General features: G+C 39.0%; 2 protein-coding genes and 1 long non-coding RNA gene across 7 annotated transcripts in view; 1 reads left to right on the forward strand and 2 right to left on the reverse strand.

Annotated features, from left to right (window-relative positions):
- Positions 1–7,192, forward strand: part of LOC133724446 (S-adenosylmethionine carrier 1, chloroplastic/mitochondrial-like) — a 41,593-nt gene extending 34,401 nt beyond the window's left edge. For 2 of the 4 annotated variants that reach the window (XR_009853684.1, XR_009853686.1), the window contains exon 10: positions 6,708–6,845. Coding sequence is in view for 1 of the 4 variants with exons in the window: in XM_062151188.1 (XP_062007172.1) it covers positions 6,708–6,833 (126 nt within the window). In the remaining 3 variants the exon portion in view is untranslated. Of the gene's footprint in view, positions 1–6,707 lie in introns of all 4 variants that reach the window. The other 2 variants (XM_062151188.1, XM_062151191.1) reach the window with 2 other exon arrangements.
- A 68-nt stretch (positions 7,193–7,260) lies between these two features.
- Positions 7,261–20,992, reverse strand: LOC133724445 (putative disease resistance protein RGA3). Its single transcript, XM_062151184.1, has 3 exons — positions 18,975–20,992; positions 8,128–8,918; positions 7,261–7,738 (listed from the first exon to the last, which is right to left on the reverse strand). Exons 1-2 carry the CDS (start codon positions 20,890–20,892, stop codon positions 8,224–8,226), a joined length of 2,613 nt encoding a protein of 870 aa, XP_062007168.1. The 5' UTR covers positions 20,893–20,992; the 3' UTR covers positions 7,261–7,738; positions 8,128–8,223.
- Positions 8,930–18,297, reverse strand: LOC133724447 (uncharacterized). 2 transcript variants are annotated; one of them, XR_009853689.1, is made up of 4 exons: positions 18,084–18,297; positions 17,250–17,324; positions 10,133–10,207; positions 8,930–9,131 (listed from the first exon to the last, which is right to left on the reverse strand). It is a non-coding gene; the product is annotated as an uncharacterized LOC133724447 (long non-coding RNA). The 2 variants fall into 2 exon arrangements; XR_009853688.1 differs by lacking the exons at positions 17,250–17,324; positions 18,084–18,297 and adding an exon at positions 10,967–11,446.
- Positions 20,993–23,197: the final 2,205 nt, after the last annotated feature.

Consider the following 23,197-nt stretch of genomic DNA (forward strand, 5'->3'; position numbering starts at 1 on the left):
AAAATTCCGTCAGATGTGCCAATTACATTATTTTATGCTTCGGGTTCAAAATTCGGAAAAATCCGTCATCGTTATGATATCGATCGACTTGGTCCAACGATTAAGGCTTAATAACCCAATTTTTATTCACTACATGCTTCAAAGAGCAAGGGCGTCGTCAAATCATACACTTGAGAAACATTCCGTCAGATGTGCCAATTATATTATTTTAGGCTTTGGCTTCAAAATTTGGAAAAAAAAAACCGTCATCGTTATAATGTCGATCGGCTCGGTCAAACGTTTAAGGCTTAATAACCCTATTTTTTTTCCCTACTAGCTTCAAAAGGCAAGGGCGTTGTCGGATCGTACACTTGAGAAACCTTCCATCAGATGTGCCAAGTACATTATTTTAGGCTTCGGGTCCAAAATTCAGTCATCGTTACGATGTAAGTTCCGCTTGGTCAAGTGTTTAAGGCTTAGTAACCCTATTTTTTTTTTCACTACAAGCTTCAAATGGCAAGGGTGTCGTCGAAACGTACACTTGAGAAACCTTCCGTCAGATGTGCCAAGTAGATTATTTTAGACTTTGGGTCCAAAATTCAGAAAATTCCGTCATCGTTATGATGTCGATCGGCTCGGTTAAACGATTAAGGTTTAATAACCCTATTTTTATTCACTACATGCTTCAAAGAGCAAGGGCGTCGTCGGAACATACACTTGAGACACCTTCCGTCAGATGTAACAATTACATTGTTTTATGCTTCGCGTCCAAAATTCGGAAAAATCCATCATAGTTATGATGTCGATCGACTCTGTCAAACAATTAAGGCTTAATAACCCTATTTTTATTCACTACATGCTTCAAAGAGCAAGGGCATCGTCGGATCGTACACTTGAGAAATCTTCCGTTTGATGTGCCAATTATATTATTTTATGCTTCGGGTCCAAAATTCATAAAAATCTGTCATTGTTATGATTTCAATCGGCTCGGTCAAACGATTAAGGATTAATAACCCTATTTTTTTTTTCACTACATGCTTCAGAGAGCAAGGGCGTCATCATATTGTACACTTGAGAAACCTTCCATCAGATGTGCTAATTACATTATTTTATGCTTCGGGTCCAAAATTCATAAAAATCTGTCATCATTATGATGTCAATCGGCTCGGTCAAACGATTAAGGCTTAATAACCCTATTTTTATTCACTTCATGCTTCAAAGGGCAAGGGCGTCGTTGGATCGTGCACTTGCGAAACCTTCTGTTAGAAGTGTCAATTACATTATTTTATGCTTCGGGTCCATAATTCGTAAAAATCTGTCATAGTTATGATGTCAATTGGCTCGGTCAAACGATTAAGGCTTAATAACCCTATTTTTTTCACTACATGCTTCAAAGAGCAAGGGCGTCGTCGGATCGTACACTTGAGAAACCTTCTGTCAGATGTGCCAATTACATTATTTTATGCTTCGGGTCTGAAATTCGGTAAAATCCGTCATCGTTATGATGTCGATCGGTTCGGTCAAATGATTAAGGTTATTAAGACTTAATAACTTGAATAAAATGTATTCAAAAGAAGAAGAATGATAGTCGACGAAATGTTACGATAGTTGAAAAATAAGTTTACCTCTAGAATGATAGTTGACTATAGTTGTCGAAAGGTTATGATAGGTGAAGAATGAGTTTGTTATTGAATGGTAGTTGATGATGGTTGACGAAATGTTAACGTTGAGTGACAGAAGTTGACGATAATTGACGAAAGGTTACGATAGTTGAAGAATGAATTTATCTCTTGAATGGTAGTTAATAATGGTTTACGGCAATTGACAATAATTGAAGAATGAGTTTACCTCTTGAATGATAGTTGACGGTAGTCGACGAAAAGTTGATGATAGTTAATGATAGTTGATAATAGTTGACAAAATGTTACGATAGTTAAAGAATTAGTTTACCTCTTGAATGATAGTTGACAATGGTTGACGAAAGGTTGACGATGGTTGACAAAAGTTGATGAAAGATTACGATAGTTAAAGAATGTGTTTTAACTCTTGAATATTGCATAATCTTATATTTATATATCTATTTCCTTTTTGAGCAACCCCATCTAGACATACGAAAATGGAGAAACCGACCGTTTGGTGAGATTATTAGACTATTTTATGCATGTTGTAAAAAATTTAGGCAACTTCATAATAGTTTCGAATTCAATCCACTTAGTTAATCATAGTAACTTATATATCCTCAACCATAGTAACATATATAACATTTCGTCAATTATCCTCAACCATCGTCAACTATTATTCAAGAGTTAAAACTCATTTTTCAGCTATAGTAATCTTTTGTCAACCATCGTCAACCTTTCGTCAACCATCATCAACTATCATTCAAGAGGTAAACTCATTCTTCAACTATTTTTGACAAAATCGTTAACTATCATCAACTTTTGTCAACCATCGTCAACTTTTTGTCAATCACCGTCAACTATCATTCAAGAGGTAAACTCATTCTTCAACTATTTGAACATTTAGTCAACTATCATCAACTATCGTTGACTATCATCAACTTTTGTCAACCATAGTCAACCTTTTCGTCAACCACCGTCAACTATCATTTAAGAGGTAAACTCATTCTTCAAACCAGTAGTTGGGAGAGTTTGTGTTCTTATGGCATTGCCTAAAAGGAAGGCAGTTCAAAGGTTAGGTAGCTTGTCATGAAAGAACTGCAAATGCCTTGGCTAGAAAACTAATGTAATAGAATGACACGACTGTGTTAATTGCATAATGGAGGTTGCTTACATATAATATAGTTCCATTTGCTACTGCATTTTCATCAAAACCAATGAGCAAGAAACTATTCTAGCAATGAATTAACATAGAAATTATATCCCAGAAGTCCAGAAATGGATGATAGAGATTCATTGACCTAAGAACTTAAACTGAGCCTAGTTATGGCTTCTAAAGCTTTTTATCAGAATGACTAGGAGACTCGAGAGTAGTAATTGCAGATGATAATGAACACACTTCCTCATCAGAAAACCAACAATGAAGAGGTCAATACTATAAAATTTACTTCATAGACTCAATTTTATGAATACCTGAATATTTGAGTTTAATATGAAAAGCCATGATACAGAGCTTCCATAAGAGATGTCATGAATACTACAAACATGTACTGCCAAGGGTTACAGCAGGTTATTTTACAACAGCAACAAGGCAGTACCTTCAGACATTTAGGACAAGAGCATTTCCATTTAAAACAATTCAAACAAGAGCAATCGGGACAAGAACACGATCAAGATGGAAAAATGCAGCAATTTCTGCTGCATGAACATGAACTAGTTTTGTAGCAACGGGATCGGGGACATGAGCAGCAATTGCCACTTTGGTAGTCAAGGGCAACTGAAACACGAATTACAGTTACATGGACTGCAGCATGAATCCTTGCATAAACCACAGCATTTACCGCTGCATGAACTGCAGCAGGAGCAGCATGGCATTTCTAGGTGAAGAGAGCACCCATCACAACAGCAGCAACAGCAAATTGATGACAAACTAAAACAGGGCATTCCACTGTACCACAAACAATCTTATGTCATATTAGGAAGTTTGGGCATTATGTCTAATTGATTGATACTGCATTACAGAGGAGGGAAAAGAAGAGGACAAAGATACTGCTAATCAAATGTTAAGGTTAAAATGCACTACAGAAAACAGCAGAGGAAACAGAGAACCAAATCATTTGTTTTATAAGTTATTATCCTATATCCAACCAAAATAATGAAATCCAAATCAGAAAACTACTTTGACTGACTAAAATGCACTTGTGAAAATTACATATATTTAGCTCAGTTCTTAGCTGGAACGTAAAACACGGTCTCAGCAAGCACACCACATTCTACACCTGAATCCATTCCATCATAATAGGACCCTGAATCAGGCCAATCACGTTCATGATTACATATAAAGCAATCAAAGTAAAGATTTTACCGACTAAGATTACAAAGCACTACTTCATATGTAAATTACAAATTGAAAGAAACATGTAATGGACATTTACAGAAACCTGCCAACTAAATGAAATAGTTGATGAAATTAATAATATATGAAGTGCCCAAAGGGATATGTATCAAATATCACTCCAAAATTACATGCACTCATATCAGGAACACATAACTTATATATCATTTAAGCACAGGCTAAAGGCATATGGCAACTATTCAAATAAAATATTCTTGACTTTGGGAGCAAGCTTAGATAGCAGACAACTCGATCAAGAGGAACAAAGATCATGTAACTAATCAATGAAATAAGGACTGTTATAGAAATAAAACTGATGATGAGTGAGTTAGAATTCAGAAAACAATAGAGATTCCAGAATTTAACACAACTGAAACAGATTAAGGAGAACTATTAGATGTACATACCTCAGTCAATTTGTTTTGATACTGTGCTGATCCTCCCTGAAAATCCATAAGCTTCCATTCCAAATGAATAACAATCTCGACAACGCCTGCGTCACCCAAACCCAAAATCAGTGGCATGCACCAATTAATTCTGCAATACTATGACCACACTGCTTTTTGAATATAGACCCAAATGCCCTGCACCGCAATTTCCAATTCTAAAGCCAGATGACAACAATATCTTTTGACGTTCGTACTTGATGCCAAGGAAATTACTTAGACCACAATATCCTTCATGGGAACAAAGCGATTACAGCTGATATCAATTTCCTTAGCGCATAATTTGAAGACATCAATCTCAAGCACATTTTTAGAGAAGTTGATTTTGCAGCAGACCCAGTTAGCAAACCTGAGATACAAGATTTCCTCAAGCTACTTGTGAATACGAAATTAGTCTCATTTTGGTGTTTAATGTAATCTTATTTGATAAGTTAAACCGCGGGTGCCGTAGAGATTCCTCTGTCTAGTTCCTTTTCTTTTTCTTATAAAAATAAAATAAAAAAATCTTCATGGAAACTTGACTATCGAGTTAGTGGTCTGAGAAGTATACCCGGCTACTGTTGCAATTAGCCTCAAGAACTCAGGATGCTCGATTGTTACACTAATGAAACCTCAAAAACATTTTGACACAGACATGCTTCCTGGGATCAGTTTTTTTTTTGTGCATTGAGCAAACTTCTCAAAAAGTGGTTAAATTTTTAATGAATTCTGTGTACGATTGAATAATTCCTACATAAATCGTAATAGAGTACTAAAGTGGTATCATACTGTCTCTGTGCACTTAATGTTGGCAACATAGGATAATCAGACAACAATAGTGTGTTGTCTTTCTTATGTATTGTGAGATAAATATGATAAGTTCTGGTGAAAAAAATTACTTTATGTCTTTGATTCTGAGTTTTCATTGGGTTAGTTTGGTTGGGACGAGTTCCTGTCTGTCTGATTGTCTTCATAGAAGAGTCCTGTTCATTGTCTTTTACTACGATTAAAGTTAACTTAATTATCCATGTGTTTCACCTAAAGCAATTATCTGATACATTTAATATCAAACTCTTCTAGGTGCAATATTAACTGGAGTTATAACCACTCCCCTTGATGTGATTAAAACTAGACTAATGGTACAGGCAAGGCCATCTGCTATTCCGCATGATACTTGTCTCCCCTTGATAACTAAACACGCTATGTGCCTCCAACTGTTTGGACTCCTTTTTCTTTCCTTTCCCTTTTTTTTTTTTTTTGCAAAAATGGATCTGCCAACCAGTACAAAGGAATTGTTGACTGTGTTCAGACTATTGTGAGGGAAGAAGGACCTCCCGCTCTTTTGAAGGTATGCATTGAGCCTTTATATCCCTTGTAATATAAAAATATAAAATATGATTGCCATGTATCTTATTGCTCTTGAAAAGTTAATTAAAAAATTATGCAAAATGTTGTGCTCTTAATATTGAATTTGTTTTTTCTTCAATTCTAGTAAGTTATGTTTTTTTTTTTTTTTTTGAATAGTAAGTTATGTTTTTTAGGGGAAGTGAAATTGATTGTTTAGTCTTATGCCTTGTTCATCAAGAATCTTGTAGTTACTGTGACTCGACCTCACTAATATGCTGACTTGACTTACATTTGACTATAACATCAATATGGTGACTGGGAAGTAAAAATGTGTACTCAGATAACCCAGCTTCATGTAATGCATTGTTGGGAGAGAAATATAAGCTCTTTGCTGGCCAGAAAGAGGGGAACTGTATTGGCAAGATGTGATATGAGAGCATATGTGGGTAGTGTGGATGGAACGAGTAAATATATCTTTGAGGGAGCTAGCTAGGTGTGAGGAGGTGGGTTCATTTGGGATAGGGTTCTGAGATTGGTATTCGCTTTGAACATCTGTCAGAGTTTAGAAAGTTGTTTTCAGGCATTTATATTTGGGGAATGAAATTCACTCTTTATAACTTCATATTTTTAAAATAACCCTCTTAGTTTCCTTCTTCCAGGGGCCATAAAGACTTGTCCTTAATTTCAATAAAAGAAAAGGTAAAACAAAAGAGACTAGTAGTCCCTTTTTGGTTTGTATAGATATGCCTAGACTAACATTATCTACTTCCTGGGAAGTATTCTCTATGTATGAAGTCATGATTAATCTGGAAGTTCTCTCATGTTATTACAACTTAATGAATTTGTGGTCCCCTCAAGTCATTACAAATCAGGGTATGATGTGATTGTTGCTGCAGGCAATCTGATTGATGCAAGTTTTGTTTACATATATGTTTATTCCAGGGTATTGGACCAAGAGTGCTGTGGATAGGGATTGGCGGTTCAATCTTTTTTGGTGTTTTCGAGAGAACAAAGCGCTTACTTGCTCAGGGACGACCAACAGTTGGTGAAGACACGAAGCAGGACTAACTTGTAGATAAACCAAGGGGATCCTTTATGTTCTCCATTTTTAGAGTGTGAAATGCCTTTGGCATTAAAATTACTTCCTGGGTGGTAGTTTGAAAACTTACCATCAGCTTTGATAGGCTTTTATAATGTCTTGTTATTTCCTATTTTTTATTTTTTCTGTACAAAGAACCAAAATTGTCATTAGCTTGTACCAGTAATTTTATTACTGGTCGAACACATTTTCATTTTCTTTTTTTTCCATTGCATTATGTATTTTCCTATTCATGCCTTGCATCTTTATTAAGTTGCTTCTTACAATAATTGTTCATACTGTCAAAACAATTTAGCCAATAAATGGTTAGCAACATCCATCACCTCAATACTGTTGATCACCATTTAAACACTACAACCGGTAAATTGACACAAACGCCTCAGTATCAGTGTCTGAGTGTCCTCAATCGGCTCTGCCAACAGGGGCATCCTCACAAACATGGCCTATGCCAGAGATAACCATCTCAAAAGTGGATGTCTTTCATTTTAAAGCTTGGCTGCCTTCCAGAGATGATTATAATACGTTGAAAGTATGATCAGCTTCAAATTTGACTATACATTTCACAAGTTTTTGAAACATTCTGGCTTATGCCTTATCATACAGTAAAATCACACAACTATCACAATACATTTCTCAACTTTTTAAAACATTCAAGCTTATGCCTTTTATCATACAGTGAAATCACACAACCATCACAAATGAAGCTATCGAACAATCTCATTGCTTTATCACACATCACTTTTGAGTTCATCAACATCTCTCTAACTCCAAGCTCGAACATGATCCAAGCATAAAGTAAGTAAACAATACAGCAGTGCAGGACTTTCATTTTGAAGCACCTCCAATGGCGGCACGCATGCTTTTGCTGGGAAGCCTACATGTTAAAAGTTTATGAAAATCAGGTAGCTATCTTGCTTGTTATAAGAATCATTCTGATTATAATATGGGGTAATTAATAAAAGTTTGCAATCTTTTGGTACTAACTCCTAATCTGAATCCTCATAATTTTACATACTTTATTGAATAAGCAGCTATTGGTACTTTATCTTGCAATGCAGTTGTGAAAGATTGGACAAGGTAAAGATCATAAAACTAGTAGCTACCATATATACGAGTGTAAAATAAGAAACTGATGATCTATATTATGCTTTAAATAAGAGTTTGTTAACCATTTTTGTTGTTGTTAAAAGTTCAAACTCTTAATTTTCTGATATGTGGCTGTCATATATGTAAAGATGAAATCAGTAACAGATAGTTTGTTACCTAAGTATCAGTTGATTTGGTATTGTCATTGAAAGCTCCTTCTTGACCTTCAGCTTCATCTTCTTCATCATTGGTGTGCCTTCATCTTCTTCATCTTCAGTCAATCGTTGGTGTCCCTTCATCTTTGTCTTCTTCATCATCAGCGTCGAGTGTAATCTTCACCTGACGTGCCATCTTTGACCACTCCTCACCTTTTAATTGCCTTTTGCAGCTTTTGCTCAATTCAGGACACCCTGAAATCGTCAATCCTCTCAACTCAGTAAGGCAATGCAACTCTTGAGGCAAAGCCGACAATTTGGAGCATTCTTCAATGCGTAGTTGCTCGAGGAATGTGAAGTTTATCAACTCCGGAAGTGCCGTGAGATTATGACATTTAACAAGTGCTATGCTTTGTAGAGCGTCTGCAGAATCTTCAATGAGCCAAGGGGGCAAAGCCTCCAAACTTGAATTCTGGATGGCCAATGATCGAAGACCTTGAGGACCTTCCCCTGATCTCATCACCTGAAGCTTCTTGCAATCATCGATAACCAAAGTATGTAAAGCAGTCATGTGTTTCATATTTGGTGGCAAGGATTCCAAATTATTACACCTGTCAATCCACAAATAGCGAAGGTTGGTGAGGAATTCGATCTCTTCGCCCAAAGATTTAAGATTGACACATCCATAAAAACCTAAAAATTGAAGTAAGGTGAGGCGTCTAAATCCTTTGGGCAAATACGACTGCTGTGTTGTTATCGTCAAGCTTCGCAGGTTGATCAGGTTCCCTATGTCTTTGGGTATTTCCTCAAGTGCGTCGTGTCACGCCCCGAATTTTAAATACAATTAAAATCCGAAACATGAATTATACAACTTAATAGAATAAACGTCCTGAATTTTTTTCTCACAACAACCACACTTCACACCTCTTAATAATACATCTCACAATTTACAAAGCTGTAAACTGAAACAAAAACTCTAACCCGCACGATCTCCGCCTTGATCTTCCTGACCTGTAGGATTTCCCGCTACACCATTTGAATTTAATAGTGCACCGGGAATTGGCAACAACACAAAACCCGGTAAGCTTTAAAGAAATCTTTAAAGCTCGTATGAGTAAACAAGAAAGAACTGTTGATTTTAAATTACAATTCTTATAACTCGACAACACAACCAACAATCTCAACATCCACGACGCAAACGTCAAACCAATTCAATATCACCACTTTGGTCCTATCTCACAACACTATCACCACTTTGGTCCCATCCCATAACACGTTAGAGCTCTAACTGCCTCGTTACCTCTGACACCTTGGCCTAGGGTCAAGCAACGGCAAAAATACTTCGGTTAACACTATAACCGTCGCGCTTTGGACATCCCCGTCCTCAGCACCATATACTTCGGTTAATAATAAACCGTCGCGCTTTGGACATCCCCGTCCTCAGCACACAACTTCGGTTAATAATAAACCGTCGCACCTTGGACATCCCCGTCCTCAGTACACAACTTCGGTTAATAATAAACCGTCGCACCTTGGACATCCCCGTCCTCAGTACACAAACACTCCGGTTATCCTTAACCGTCGAACTTCGGACACCTCGTCCTCAGAATCCTACTTTCTCCAACTCTATACATCCTCCAATGTAAATCTTGAATATTAACAAGAACTCATCAATCATGTTCATCACATAAAAATATGGTAAGTCACATGTCAATTCATAATAATTTAATCATCCCAATTCCACACTCTTCAATGTCACACCATTCACATATAATCACGTAAATATATATATACGTAATTATCCGCTCAGGGATAATCACTAATACCAACTATAGTTCACATGCAATAAAACTGAGAAATTCATTTGTATAGTAAAAATCATTTTACTTACCCATGGACCGTAGTTGATCAAGTCCATATGATTTTAAAACAAATATTTATTCCATAAATATTTTCACGCAATTACGACAAAATAAGGTAATTAAATTTATTCGGTTCGTAATATGAACCACGTGAGGTTTACTCACCTCTAATCCAGCTGCGTCTTCTAAAAAGCCAAATACATCAATCCGAATCGTCCACCAAATCAATCCGTCGATAACCTAATCCAATAATGATCTTAACTTAGCCAACAACTCATAAATGTAATTAAACGACGATCCAACGGTCAGATCTGAATATAATGATGATCCAACGGTCGGATTCAAATTAAACGATGATCCAACGGTCGGATCTGAATTTAATGATGATCCAACGGTCGGATCCTCACGGATCGCCCTTAGGATCATCCTCCAAAATTATCACGAAGATCCAACGGTCAGATCTTCCTGAATCGCCCTTACTAACATCTCCACAAAATTATATGAAAATCCGACGGTCGGATTCTCACGAATCGCCTTCCGAATAACTATTTCTCAATTATACGAAGATCCAACGGTCGGATCTTCGCCCGTGACCTCACAAAGTCATCGGGACAGTCATACGATCAACATACTAAAATTTGAAGTAAAACCGATGGTCTGATCTTCACAGATCGTAAACCGAAGATAAAACGTAAAAAACCGTAAATAGTAACGTAAAAACGTAAATCCACTATTTATCAACTTTTTCTAACGTGACCATGTTATATATCAAAACGCTCGTAAGGATGCGTAGATCATCACCTAGATAATAAAAACTCAAAATATGGTCGAATACGCCGCCACAAGCGGCGGTCAGTGGGCGGTCAACGGCGGTCAACGCGGCGGTCAACCACCTCCGATGCAAAAGTCGTCAACTACAAACTTGTTCAAAATGACGAGTTGATCCACTTTCATAACTAGCATGAAGTCTGAAAACGAAAGGAAGTGGTCGGAAATTACCTAGAACAGTCGAGGTGGCCGGAAAATTTCCAGAATCCGGCGAAATTTGCAGAATCCGGCAAGGCTTGATTTCGACGTCAAAACTTCAATTTCAGGCTTCGATTCCTTCTAGAGAGTTGTTAAGAAACTCAAGACGAACGCATTGGTTCAAGAATCACAGAAAAATATGGTCTGTAGCTCGAGATATACCGATCGAAAGCTTCGGTGGTCGGAAAATTTGCAGAATTTTGCAGAATCCGGCGAGGGCTCCGATCGACGTAAAAACTTCAATTTCAGGCCTCGATGCCTTCTAGAGAGTTGTTAACAACATCAAGGGGAACCCACTGGAAAAAGAATCAATCAAAACGATGCACTACAGCTCGAGATATACCGATCGAAGCTTCGGTTTTTCGATTTGATCGGGTCTGGCTTCCAGCCGCCACCACGAGTAGCGCCGCCGTGCAAGGCCACTTCTGGGAGCTTCAGGACGTTGAGGCGAGCTCGTGGGTGAATTTTGGTGAGGATTGTTGGCCGGTAGCTTGAGATATCAAGCTTGGAACCAAAACGAGCTCAAACCGGGCGGAGCTTCCCGCCGCCGCTGGTGGCCGTGTCGTGGTTCAAGGCTGCCACCTGCAGCTGCGCAAGGTCGAGGCGAAGCTATAGGAAGTGTTCTGGTCTTGATTGGTGGCCGGTGGAGTGAGAGAGAGTTTGGAGAAGTTTTGCTCTGTTTTGGGTGGTTTCGGACGTGAGAGAGAGAGAATTCGTTTCTTAGCTTAATTGATTCGTTCTTCCACTCATGCATAATCATGTTAAAGCACCGGCCTTCAAATTATGCAATTGTCCACTAACCTTAAATCACGGAACCGGTGTTTGCCACCAAATTGTTTGATTAAAAAAAACTAGGTTATTACAATCTACCCTCCTTAAAGAAATTTCGTCCCGAAATTTAAGCGCAAGTTAATTGCTCTCGATTACAGTTAACCTAACCATCGAATCTCCATCTTTCCCAAAACTGTAGTAATCTACAAAACCACAGCCCTTTGTATAAAAATACATTCCTATGGCCACTAAATCCTTTCATCACAAACGTAAACTCACACAACGAGAATTCACAAATGAAATCCTCATCCCCACTTAAGTCATCAACATGACATTCCTTCACCGCATCATTTCTCAAAATTACAACACAACAATTGCCTCAAGCAACCCACACTCAAATCACCACGTGGCATTGCACATATAGCTGTTTTCACACAGATCGTCATCCTGTACTGGCATACAAGCACAGTAAACACTCCCACAAAGCGTTTCGCTTCTCAATTAGCATCACTCAAAACAAATCATTCTCAAAAGCACGCCAATAAAACATGTCACCCAGTGATGATGACTTGGGCTTGCTCAATCCTTGGGCTAAGCATTAGGGCTGGCCAATTGGGCCGAAGAAACCGAACCATTCACATTTCGAACCGACCCGAAACAAGTTGGGTTTAACATTTGGGCCTACCATTCGGCCGAACAATTGGGCTTACTATTTGGGCCTACCAATCGGCCCACCAACTTTCAGCTCGACTACGGTATGAAATTGTACATACCGTATATACGTATGCATACCGTACAGACCGTATATATGTATGTATACCGTACAACTGTATATACGTATGCATACCGTACAGACCATATATACGTATGCATACCGTACAAACCGTATATGCGTCCGTATATCAAGCATATACGGGATCCAAAAATATTTGTAGGAGGTAAGGTTCGAACTCCAGACCCCCTAAACCAATGCTTCTCTCCCAACCACTGAAGCAAGAGCTGCTTTCATTAATAGAAGCACACGCGTTATATTTATTATGTCCTAAGCGAACATAAATAAAATATATCAGGAGGCAAGTCTCGAACTCCCGACCCTTTAAACCAATGCCTCGCTCCCAACCACTGGAGCACAAGTTGTGCTTAATAAAATGTGTACAAATTTTATACTTATTATGTCATAAACGAACATAATAAAAATAAACGAGAGGCGAGGTTCGAACCTCAGACCTCTTGTACACGAACTTTACACTCAACCACTCGAGCACGGCTGCTCACGTTATTATTCATACCAATCCTTTTATTTAAACCAACTGTTTCAACTGTTTCAACAATTCGGCCCAAAACATCCAAGACTGTTGCAGAAACCCAGCCCAACGTATCCAAAACTGTTACAGAAATCCGGCCCAACTCATCCAAAACTGTTTCAGAAATCCGGCCCAACTCATCCAAAACTGTTTCTGAAACTCGGCCCATCAGGCCTCCACCCACAGCTACAGTGATGCCTTGATCCGAGACAGGCCCAAGTACGGCCCACTTGTGTCACGGCTTATCCCTTCCGTGATTTACGGCAGTCAAATCTGCTTTCGGCTACAGCTGTCTGCCACAGCGCCTCGAGATTCCCTCGGTCCCCTTACACGCTCAACACGCGCCAACAGCTTTTCCGGGTTTCGGGGCGACTTTAATCCAACGCGTGGATTCAAATTCTGAGATCGTTCATCCAACGGTGGAGATCTGCTCACCTTGTTCTATAAATAGGTGCATTCTGGAGACGCGACTGTTCACTCCAAAGGAAAAGAAATTTTCTTCCGAGCTCAAGCCTTTCTCTCTCAACTCTTCAGCCTTTCTCTTCTCAAATCCCCAGGTTTTTTTCACTCTCAAATCTTCAATCCTTCTCTCTCAGATCTTTTCTTCCATTTGAAGATTCGATCTCTTCTTTCCTCTGAACTTTCAGATCTCCAATACCCCTTCATCGACCTTAATCCTTCTAAGGTCAATCTCCCACAAACACTCAACAACTTCGTTCTTCAATTTACACTTCCTCTCAACTCATCACCATGGAACCACGAACTCTGCAACTAATGGAGCTACAAACCCAGCAACAAATCGAGGATGGAGGAAACAACCAAGCAGCCGGGAGTAGTGCCAACACAGATTTCTGGCGAAGCCGTGCCAGGTGGGTTCCTACTCCAGATCAAATAAGGATCCTCAGGGATCTTTACTACGACAAGGGAGTTAAGACCCCAACTACAGAGCAGATTCACGAGATCTGTCTCCAGCTGCAACAGTATGGACAGGTTGAGGGCAAGAACATTTATTTTTGGTTCCAGAATGTCAGGGCTCGAGAGAAGCAGATGAAGAGGTGCAATCAGGCTGCTCAAGTGCCCATGGGAACTAGTTCTCCTGGTACTGGTGGATCCATTGATCTCAATTTTGGGTCCACTGGTTCTACTGGTGCTGGTGGATCCATCGACATCAATTTTGGGCCAGCTGGTGGATCCATTGACATCAATTTTGGGTCCACTAGTTCTACTGATGATGGTAGATCCATTGATCTCAACTTTGGTTCCACCTATTCTACTGGTAATGAAGGATTTCTTGATTTAAATTTTGTTTCATATTCTTCCTCACACTTCAACACTAATACCAGTACAACTCTTTTGGCACAACAGGAGGACAAACATCCCTGCAACAACGAGGAGGAGATCACCAGGAGGTTGAAACTCTTCCTCTGTTCCCCGTGCACGGCGAGGACGTCTTTGGTAACCCGAAGACTACTTCTGAGGAAGGTAGCGCATTTGGTTACTATTCTGGTGGCTCAGGCGGTTACAACAGTGGCTCTAACGTTTCTCTTGAGCTCAGCCTCAACCCATCCGGAGCTACCAATTAGGCTTAGTATAGCGTAGTTCCAATTTCCTTTTTGTAATATTAAATCAATAAGATGGTGTGCATGTATGTCGTTTCTTCTTTTTGTTAAACCAACAACAACACCAAGGATCAACCTTGGTCACCCAATACTATTTTCAAAACCATTGACAACTCTGCTGCACACATCAATCATAATGATTTATCACAAACAATCAATTAAGTTGCACAGAGGTCAAGCTAGTATCCTCTGAGTCAAACCAAACACAATAATTTCGTCGCTAGAATTAGGGATTAATAAAGCTAAACACTTCCTGAGTTAACTAGGAAAACTCACATCCTTAGAGTTACTCGTGCTAGTCATATAAAATCTCAACCATTCCCTCTAAAACATGCTCCATCAAACTTACCATAATTCAACCCTAAGATTTCACGATTCATACATCGAATCAACTCCATACCGCATAGTAATTCACTTGAACCACTATGGATACCCAATCATGTCACTATCATCAATACCCAAAATTGTATTTAACCATTTCACCTAAAATCCATAACCATAGAAACACACTCTCGTCCAAGATCATTAACAAAGAGTTGATTCTAATTCTCCCCATTATCTATCAACTAAAAATCAAACTCTATTTCAAAACTTTAAGTGTCCCGTCTACATAAACTTAAAACACAAAACAACCTCAAATATATAGTCGTTCGTCTCAATCACTCAAACACGAGATCAAACTCCTTTCTCACAACTTAAACCCTGCTCATCAACTTACAAACACATGGAAGAATTAACCACAATAATTCATTCCCAAACCGCAATACTACCCACCACTCCACATGAGTCAAGAATCAAATCAAAAACATCTGTATATCCAACCTAATAAGGCAAAAATTCCATCAATTCATACTCGTATCCACACTAGGTACGTGCATAGGCCAACATCATGCCTTCAACCAAACACCTCAACATCCAAAAGAACCTCACTTCCATAAAACAATCACCCTAACTCAATAGAGTTAAATCCGAAGGTTTCCATCCCTTAAAGATTATAACTCGCGGTAACTGAACTTATTCAAATACGAACCTACAAGACAACTCTGTAGTTCTAAGTACTACTCCTTCGAATATTCAACACCTAAGAAATATAGTATGCTTGGCTAATACACGTATAACACTTAAAACACAGTATAAGTCAAATACAAGTCCATATTAACCAAGTCAATACTACAGGGAAGGTGTTAACGTTCCTAAAACGACTTAGCGGCCTAAACAACTTCCAACACTCACACATACCCAATGACTTAGCCAATACCGAAGAGCGCACGATGGGGATCCGCTGCAGACGGGCCATCACTCGGAAGGTATTGACACGTCACCAAATATGTACCTTACGCTCTGATACCAAACTGTCACGCCCCGAATTTTAAATACAATTAAAATCCGAAACATGAATTATACAACTTAATAGAATAAACGTCCTGAATTTTTTTCTCACAACAACCACACTTCACACCTCTTAATAATACATCTCACAATTTACAAAGCTGTAAACTGAAACAAAAACTCTAACCCGCACGATCTCCGCCTTGATCTTCCTGACCTGTAGGATTTCCCGCTACACCATTTGAATTTAATAGTGCACCGGGAATTGGCAACAACACAAAACCCGGTAAGCTTTAAAGAAATCTTTAAAGCTCGTATGAGTAAACAAGAAAGAACTGTTGATTTTAAATTACAATTCTTATAACTCGACAACACAACCAACAATCTCAACATCCACGACGCAAACGTCAAACCAATTCAATATCACCACTTTGGTCCTATCTCACAACACTATCACCACTTTGGTCCCATCCCATAACACGTTAGAGCTCTAACTGCCTCGTTACCTCTGACACCTTGGCCTAGGGTCAAGCAACGGCAAAAATACTTCGGTTAACACTATAACCGTCGCGCTTTGGACATCCCCGTCCTCAGCACCATATACTTCGGTTAATAATAAACCGTCGCGCTTTGGACATCCCCGTCCTCAGCACACAACTTCGGTTAATAATAAACCGTCGCACCTTGGACATCCCCGTCCTCAGTACACAACTTCGGTTAATAATAAACCGTCGCACCTTGGACATCCCCGTCCTCAGTATACAAACACTCCGGTTATCCTTAACCGTCGAACTTCGGACACCTCGTCCTCAGAATCCTACTTTCTCCAACTCTATACATCCTCCAATGTAAATCTTGAATATTAACAAGAACTCATCAATCATGTTCATCACATAAAAATATGGTAAGTCACATGTCAATTCATAATAATTTAATCATCCCAATTCCACACTCTTCAATGTCACACCATTCACATATAATCACGTAAATATATATATACGTAATTATCCGCTCAGGGATAATCACTAATACCAACTATAGTTCACATGCAATAAAACTGAGAAATTCATTTGTATAGTAAAAATCATTTTACTTACCCATGGACCGTAGTTGATCAAGTCCATATGATTTTAAAACAAATATTTATTCCATAAATATTTTCACGCAATTACGACAAAATAAGGTAATTAAATTTATTCGGTTCGTAATATGAACCACGTGAGGTTTACTCACCTCTAATCCAGCTGCGTCTTCTAAAAAGCCAAATACATCAATCCGAATCGTCCACCAAATCAATCCGTCGATAACCTAATCCAATAATGATCTTAACTTAGCCAACAACTCATAAATGTAATTAAACGACGATCCAACGGTCAGATCTGAATATAATGATGATCCAACGGTCGGATTCAAATTAAACGATGATCCAACGGTCGGATCTGAATTTAATGATGATCCAACGGTCGGATCCTCACGGATCGCCCTTAGGATCATCCTCCAAAATTATCACGAAGATCCAACGGTCAGATCTTCCTGAATCGCCCTTACTAACATCTCCACAAAATTATATGAAAATCCGACGGTCGGATTCTCACGAATCGCCTTCCGAATAACTATTTCTCAATTATACGAAGATCCAACGGTCGGATCTTCGCCCGTGACCTCACAAAGTCATCGGGACAGTCATACGATCAACATACTAAAATTTGAAGTAAAACCGATGGTCTGATCTTCACAGATCGTAAACCGAAGATAAAACGTAAAAAACCGTAAATAGTAACGTAAAAACGTAAATCCACTATTTATCAACTTTTTCTAACGTGACCATGTTATATATCAAAACGCTCGTAAGGATGCGTAGATCATCACCTAGATAATAAAAACTCAAAATATGGTCGAATACGCCGCCACAAGCGGCGGTCAGTGGGCGGTCAACGGCGGTCAACGCGGCGGTCAACCACCTCCGATGCAAAAGTCGTCAACTACAAACTTGTTCAAAATGACGAGTTGATCCACTTTCATAACTAGCATGAAGTCTGAAAACGAAAGGAAGTGGTCGGAAATTACCTAGAACAGTCGAGGTGGCCGGAAAATTTCCAGAATCCGGCGAAATTTGCAGAATCCGGCAAGGCTTGATTTCGACGTCAAAACTTCAATTTCAGGCTTCGATTCCTTCTAGAGAGTTGTTAAGAAACTCAAGACGAACGCATTGGTTCAAGAATCACAGAAAAATATGGTCTGTAGCTCGAGATATACCGATCGAAAGCTTCGGTGGTCGGAAAATTTGTAGAATTTTGCAGAATCCGGCGAGGGCTCCGATCGACGTAAAAACTTCAATTTCAGGCCTCGATGCCTTCTAGAGAGTTGTTAACAACATCAAGGGAAACCCACTGGAAAAAGAATCAATCAAAACGATGCACTACAGCTCGAGATATACCGATCGAAGCTTCGGTTTTTCGATTTGATCGGGTCTGGCTTCCAGCCGCCACCACGAGTAGCGCCGCCGTGCAAGGCCACTTCTGGGAGCTTCAGGACGTTGAGGCGAGCTCGTGGGTGAATTTTGGTGAGGATTGTTGGCCGGTAGCTTGAGATATCAAGCTTGGAACCAAAACGAGCTCAAACCGGGCGGAGCTTCCCGCCGCCGCTGGTGGCCGTGTCGTGGTTCAAGGCTGCCACCTGCAGCTGCGCAAGGTCGAGGCGAAGCTATAGGAAGTGTTCTGGTCTTGATTGGTGGCCGGTGGAGTGAGAGAGAGTTTGGAGAAGTTTTGCTCTGTTTTGGGTGGTTTCGGACGTGAGAGAGAGAGAATTCGTTTCTTAGCTTAATTGATTCGTTCTTCCACTCATGCATAATCATGTTAAAGCACCGGCCTTCAAATTATGCAATTGTCCACTAACCTTAAATCACGGAACCGGTGTTTGCCACCAAATTGTTTGATTAAAAAAAACTAGGTTATTACACGTCGCAACCCCCAAGGTACAAGGTCTCCAAATTCAGCAGCTTACTGATGGAATTGGGAAGCCTTTTTATCTTGCCATTAGAAGACAAGTTGAGGAATCTCAAATGAAACAAACTACCAATGGAACTTGGTAGCTTCTCAAGAGGCGACCCACGGAGATGTAGCATCCGCATATATTTGAATCTCGAGACGCATGTCTTCACAAAATGTTGATTCACCATACCATTTTCAGGAATTAGAATGGTTCGCAATTTCTTTGACTTGAGCATGAAATTGGGAACTTGTGCCTTTTGTCCAAGCAAGTCACTTTTGGATATTGACACATGTCGAACCATTTCAAAAGCACTAGAGGGACGAAAATTGACTGTGGAGTACTCTATTTTTGCCACAAAAATTGCTAAATCATGAACTAGATCATGTATTTTAAAAATTATTAATGTTTTTAAATCCATCTCCACTTGAAACAAAGATCTAGAGAAAAATTGCCTTATATAGTCTATACCCATATGTTCTAAATCTTCATTTTTCTTACATGTTTTGAGGTATCCTTGTGCTATCCACATTGGAACCAACATTGAACTCTTGAATTCATAATGCTTTGGGAAAAGTGAACAAAATGCAAAACACGGTTTCAAGTGTTGTGGCAGTGCATCATAGCTCAATTTGAGTGCAGGTAAAATATTGTCATTCCCTATACTCCACATGTCATCATCTCTGACACACAACCAATGGTGTTGCTCTGTATTCAAATAGAGCATACTCCCTACAGTAGCTACTGCTAAAGGAACTCCTCCACACTTTTTCACAATATCCACTCCAGTTTCTATCAAATGTTGATAGCGCTGCTCCTCTCCTCTTTTAAATGCCCTTTGGATGAACAAGGACATGCAATCTTTGTGGGAAAGACCTTCTAAAGAATGCATGTATAAGGGACTCACAAGTAAAGCAACTGATTTATTTCGTGTTGTTATAATGATTTTGCTTCCATTAGCTCCCACATTTAACAAAGTTTTTAAATCAGTCCATTTTTCAATTGTTACTCCAATCGACCCTGTATCCCAGATATCGTCCAACACCAATAAAATTTTTTTACCTCTAAGAGTATCTTGCAACTTTCTTTCCATAAGATCCAAACTTTCATCCTCACATTTTGGTCCATTTGCAGCATTAGTAATACCTCGAATTAATGTTTGAATATCAAAGTTGTCTGAGACGCATATCCACATCTTTATCTCAAAATTTTCTTCTACCATGCTATCATTGTACACCAATTTAGCAAGTGTTGTTTTCCCCAACCCTCCTAACCCAATTATGGAAACAACAGAAACATTCTCCTCACTGGAGAAATCAGTGTCATTCAAGAGATGCTTGATAATCTGTTTTTTATCAACATCTCTTCCAATAACATTTGAAGCCTCAACTTTAGAGGTAGTCATCCTCCTACCATCGTGCACTTGTTGGGGCGCACGAGGATCTTCAGCTATAACAAACTCAAGGAGAGCAAACTGTCTCTTTTCATTATCAATTTCAACTAGTCTTTCTCTTATCTCTTTCACTTTATGTCCCATTTTAAAGTTGAACACTACTGGATTCCATCGGGAAAAAAATTGGCGTACCTTTCCTTTGATCTTTCCACAATTGTCGACCTCCACTTTCAACCGCAACTTTTGGAAGTCCAGTTCGTCTAAGACATCATCAACGTCATGACAAACATCTTTGAGATTTCCTAACCAACGAGTGATTAGGGGATTTCTCACTTGCTTCTTTTCTGCATCCTCGAGCACTGGTTTGATGGCAGATAAGGTGTTGTTGAGCTTGGTGAGCTCAAGTTGGGCACTCCATGCCAAGGAGATCTCTTGGGAAGCATGTGAAGCTAGCCTAACCAAGACGTTATCTGCAATGCTGCTGGCAAACTCCATGAAGAGAGAAAGAGAGGAATTCTGAGGTTAGTGAAGTAGGAAATAGAGTTATGTATAATTGTATATATACACTATATAGCAACTCAATCCAGACTCCATTATAACGAGTGAATGAAGTCCAATCAACCGAGTCTTTCCTCAATCCTTTTGATGGCAGCCACAAAAGCAGGCATCAATTATTTTGCACTTCTTTTTTAAGGGTGTGGCTGTGCCGCTGTGGGCCTGTGGCGCAGCGTGGTTACTGTAGATCACGTGTATTGCATGTGATTATGACGTGAAGGAGTTATCATTCCACAACCTGTAGTTGCCGGTTTACTCATACGTGAGAACATCTGTTTTGTTTTTGCTTTTGTTTTCTAAAGAATGCTGTTTTAGAGACTTGAGAAAACCCAACATCTCCTAAAAAAATAAAATAATAAAATAATAAAATAAATAAAATAACGAACATTGCTGAGGAGGACGAACGATGTGGTTAATGGCCTTAAAGGAGCTAGATGCCCATGTATGTTCTGATAAGAAACAGGTGATCAGGAACAGAAAAACGTAGCATCACATAGTTTACCCCCAAGGCTCATTTGAGGATTAAAAAAGGTAATAATTACCATAAGCTACAGATATTTTTACTGCTTTTGGCATTGCTTTAATAAAGGCTAGCAGTTTACTTAAGTTGATTAATATGAACTTCCTCATCTTCTATTATTTATATACAAATACTCAGGCGCATTAAACAAATATCAAGGACATGAACTTTGATTTGTGGGTATGTTTGTGAAGTATAATGTGAGTGCATTCCCATGTCTGTAATTGTACTTTCTGCCATTCAACTGTTAGCAATGCGTTGATGATCAATTCCACCAAGTTTAATGATACTGTTTTATTTTAGAGTATTTGCTTGTCTTTGTCTTGGTATTGTATGCCTCTAGGGATGCTGTCTTGTTTGTCACTTTTTAATAGATATACTACCTAAAACATAAACACATGGAACACTGATAAGAATCATATATCAAATATATTTTTACATCATATAAAAATCATTCTTTGCAGCTAAGATGATTACTTTGCTAATCATTGTATTATAACACCAAAACAGAAAAATCAGAAACCAATTAAGTCTTACTATAATGAACAAAGAAAGAGAAAGCAGCTTGGTGACAGACTAGAGGCAGTACTTGCATTCCTCGATGGCATCATAAGTCTTCGTCTATGCCTCAACTGACAACTATACAAAAGCATCGCAAGAGATCAATCCCCCATACTGTCATTGGAAGAGAGAAAATAAATTGGATTGACGATACAATGGTGTGATGTTCTAGACCTAAACTCCGGTTGCACATAAGATTACTAAAAGTCAATGTAACATTGTTCAAAATAGAAAAACATGGCTTCCCTAAGATCAGGCCCCATTAACAGGGTATAATGGAAAAGCAACTACCTTGAAGAGCCATAATCCAGGTTAAGTAGGAAATTATTCAAGCCATGAAGCCATTTCGTCTAAGACATCATCAACATCATGACAAACATCTTTGAGATTTCCTAACCAACGAGTGATTAGGGGATTTCTCACTTGCTTCTTCTTTGCATCCTCGAGCACTAGTTTGATGGCAGATTAGCCCTAATATTGTAACCCTATACCATAACCATAACCCTAAACCTAAAGCCTCAAAAAGCAACTGAATTGTGAGGAGCTATAGAGTTGGAAAATTTTTATGTCCGCAAGATGGAGCTTGGTCATATGAATCTAATTTGTACTCGTTTTGACTTCAATTCATGTAGTCAACTAAAGATACCTTTATAAATATTATATTTATAAATTAGATTCGTGAAATGTCAACTCTGTTGAGACATACCTAGTTGGAGAAACCCCCCGTGCCCAGCCCTCAGAGCCAATCCTTTTCCTGAGGTGACGGATCCATTTTGCCGACTTCCCTTGCCTACGTTGTTCCATTGACCAGAGGATGTTCACCTTGGAGACCTGATGCGGTTATGAGTACGACCGGGCGTGAATGGCACTCGGTCCTCCAGATTTTCAAGGGCCGCCGAGGGCGCACCGGACACCACGCGACGTGCGGTGGGGACAAACCATGACAATTCCTGTCGTTCTTGCTGAACATCTGTGTTCTTATCTCCCTTTTTTTTTTAGGATTTAGGGTTTAGTTTTTGGACTGGTACATGTTCATTTAGTGAAACAAAGATGAAAATTTCTTTCTTTCATGTCAAATTTGGTGCTTTCTTATTTGTATGTGTGGGTTTTGGAGTGTGTATCTGTTTGTTTTCTTGAATTTAATTGATTCATATTTGTTTAAAG

This window comes from Rosa rugosa, chromosome 1 (assembly GCF_958449725.1).
Source record: "Rosa rugosa chromosome 1, drRosRugo1.1, whole genome shotgun sequence".
NCBI classification, from domain to species: Eukaryota; Viridiplantae; Streptophyta; class Magnoliopsida; order Rosales; family Rosaceae; genus Rosa; species Rosa rugosa.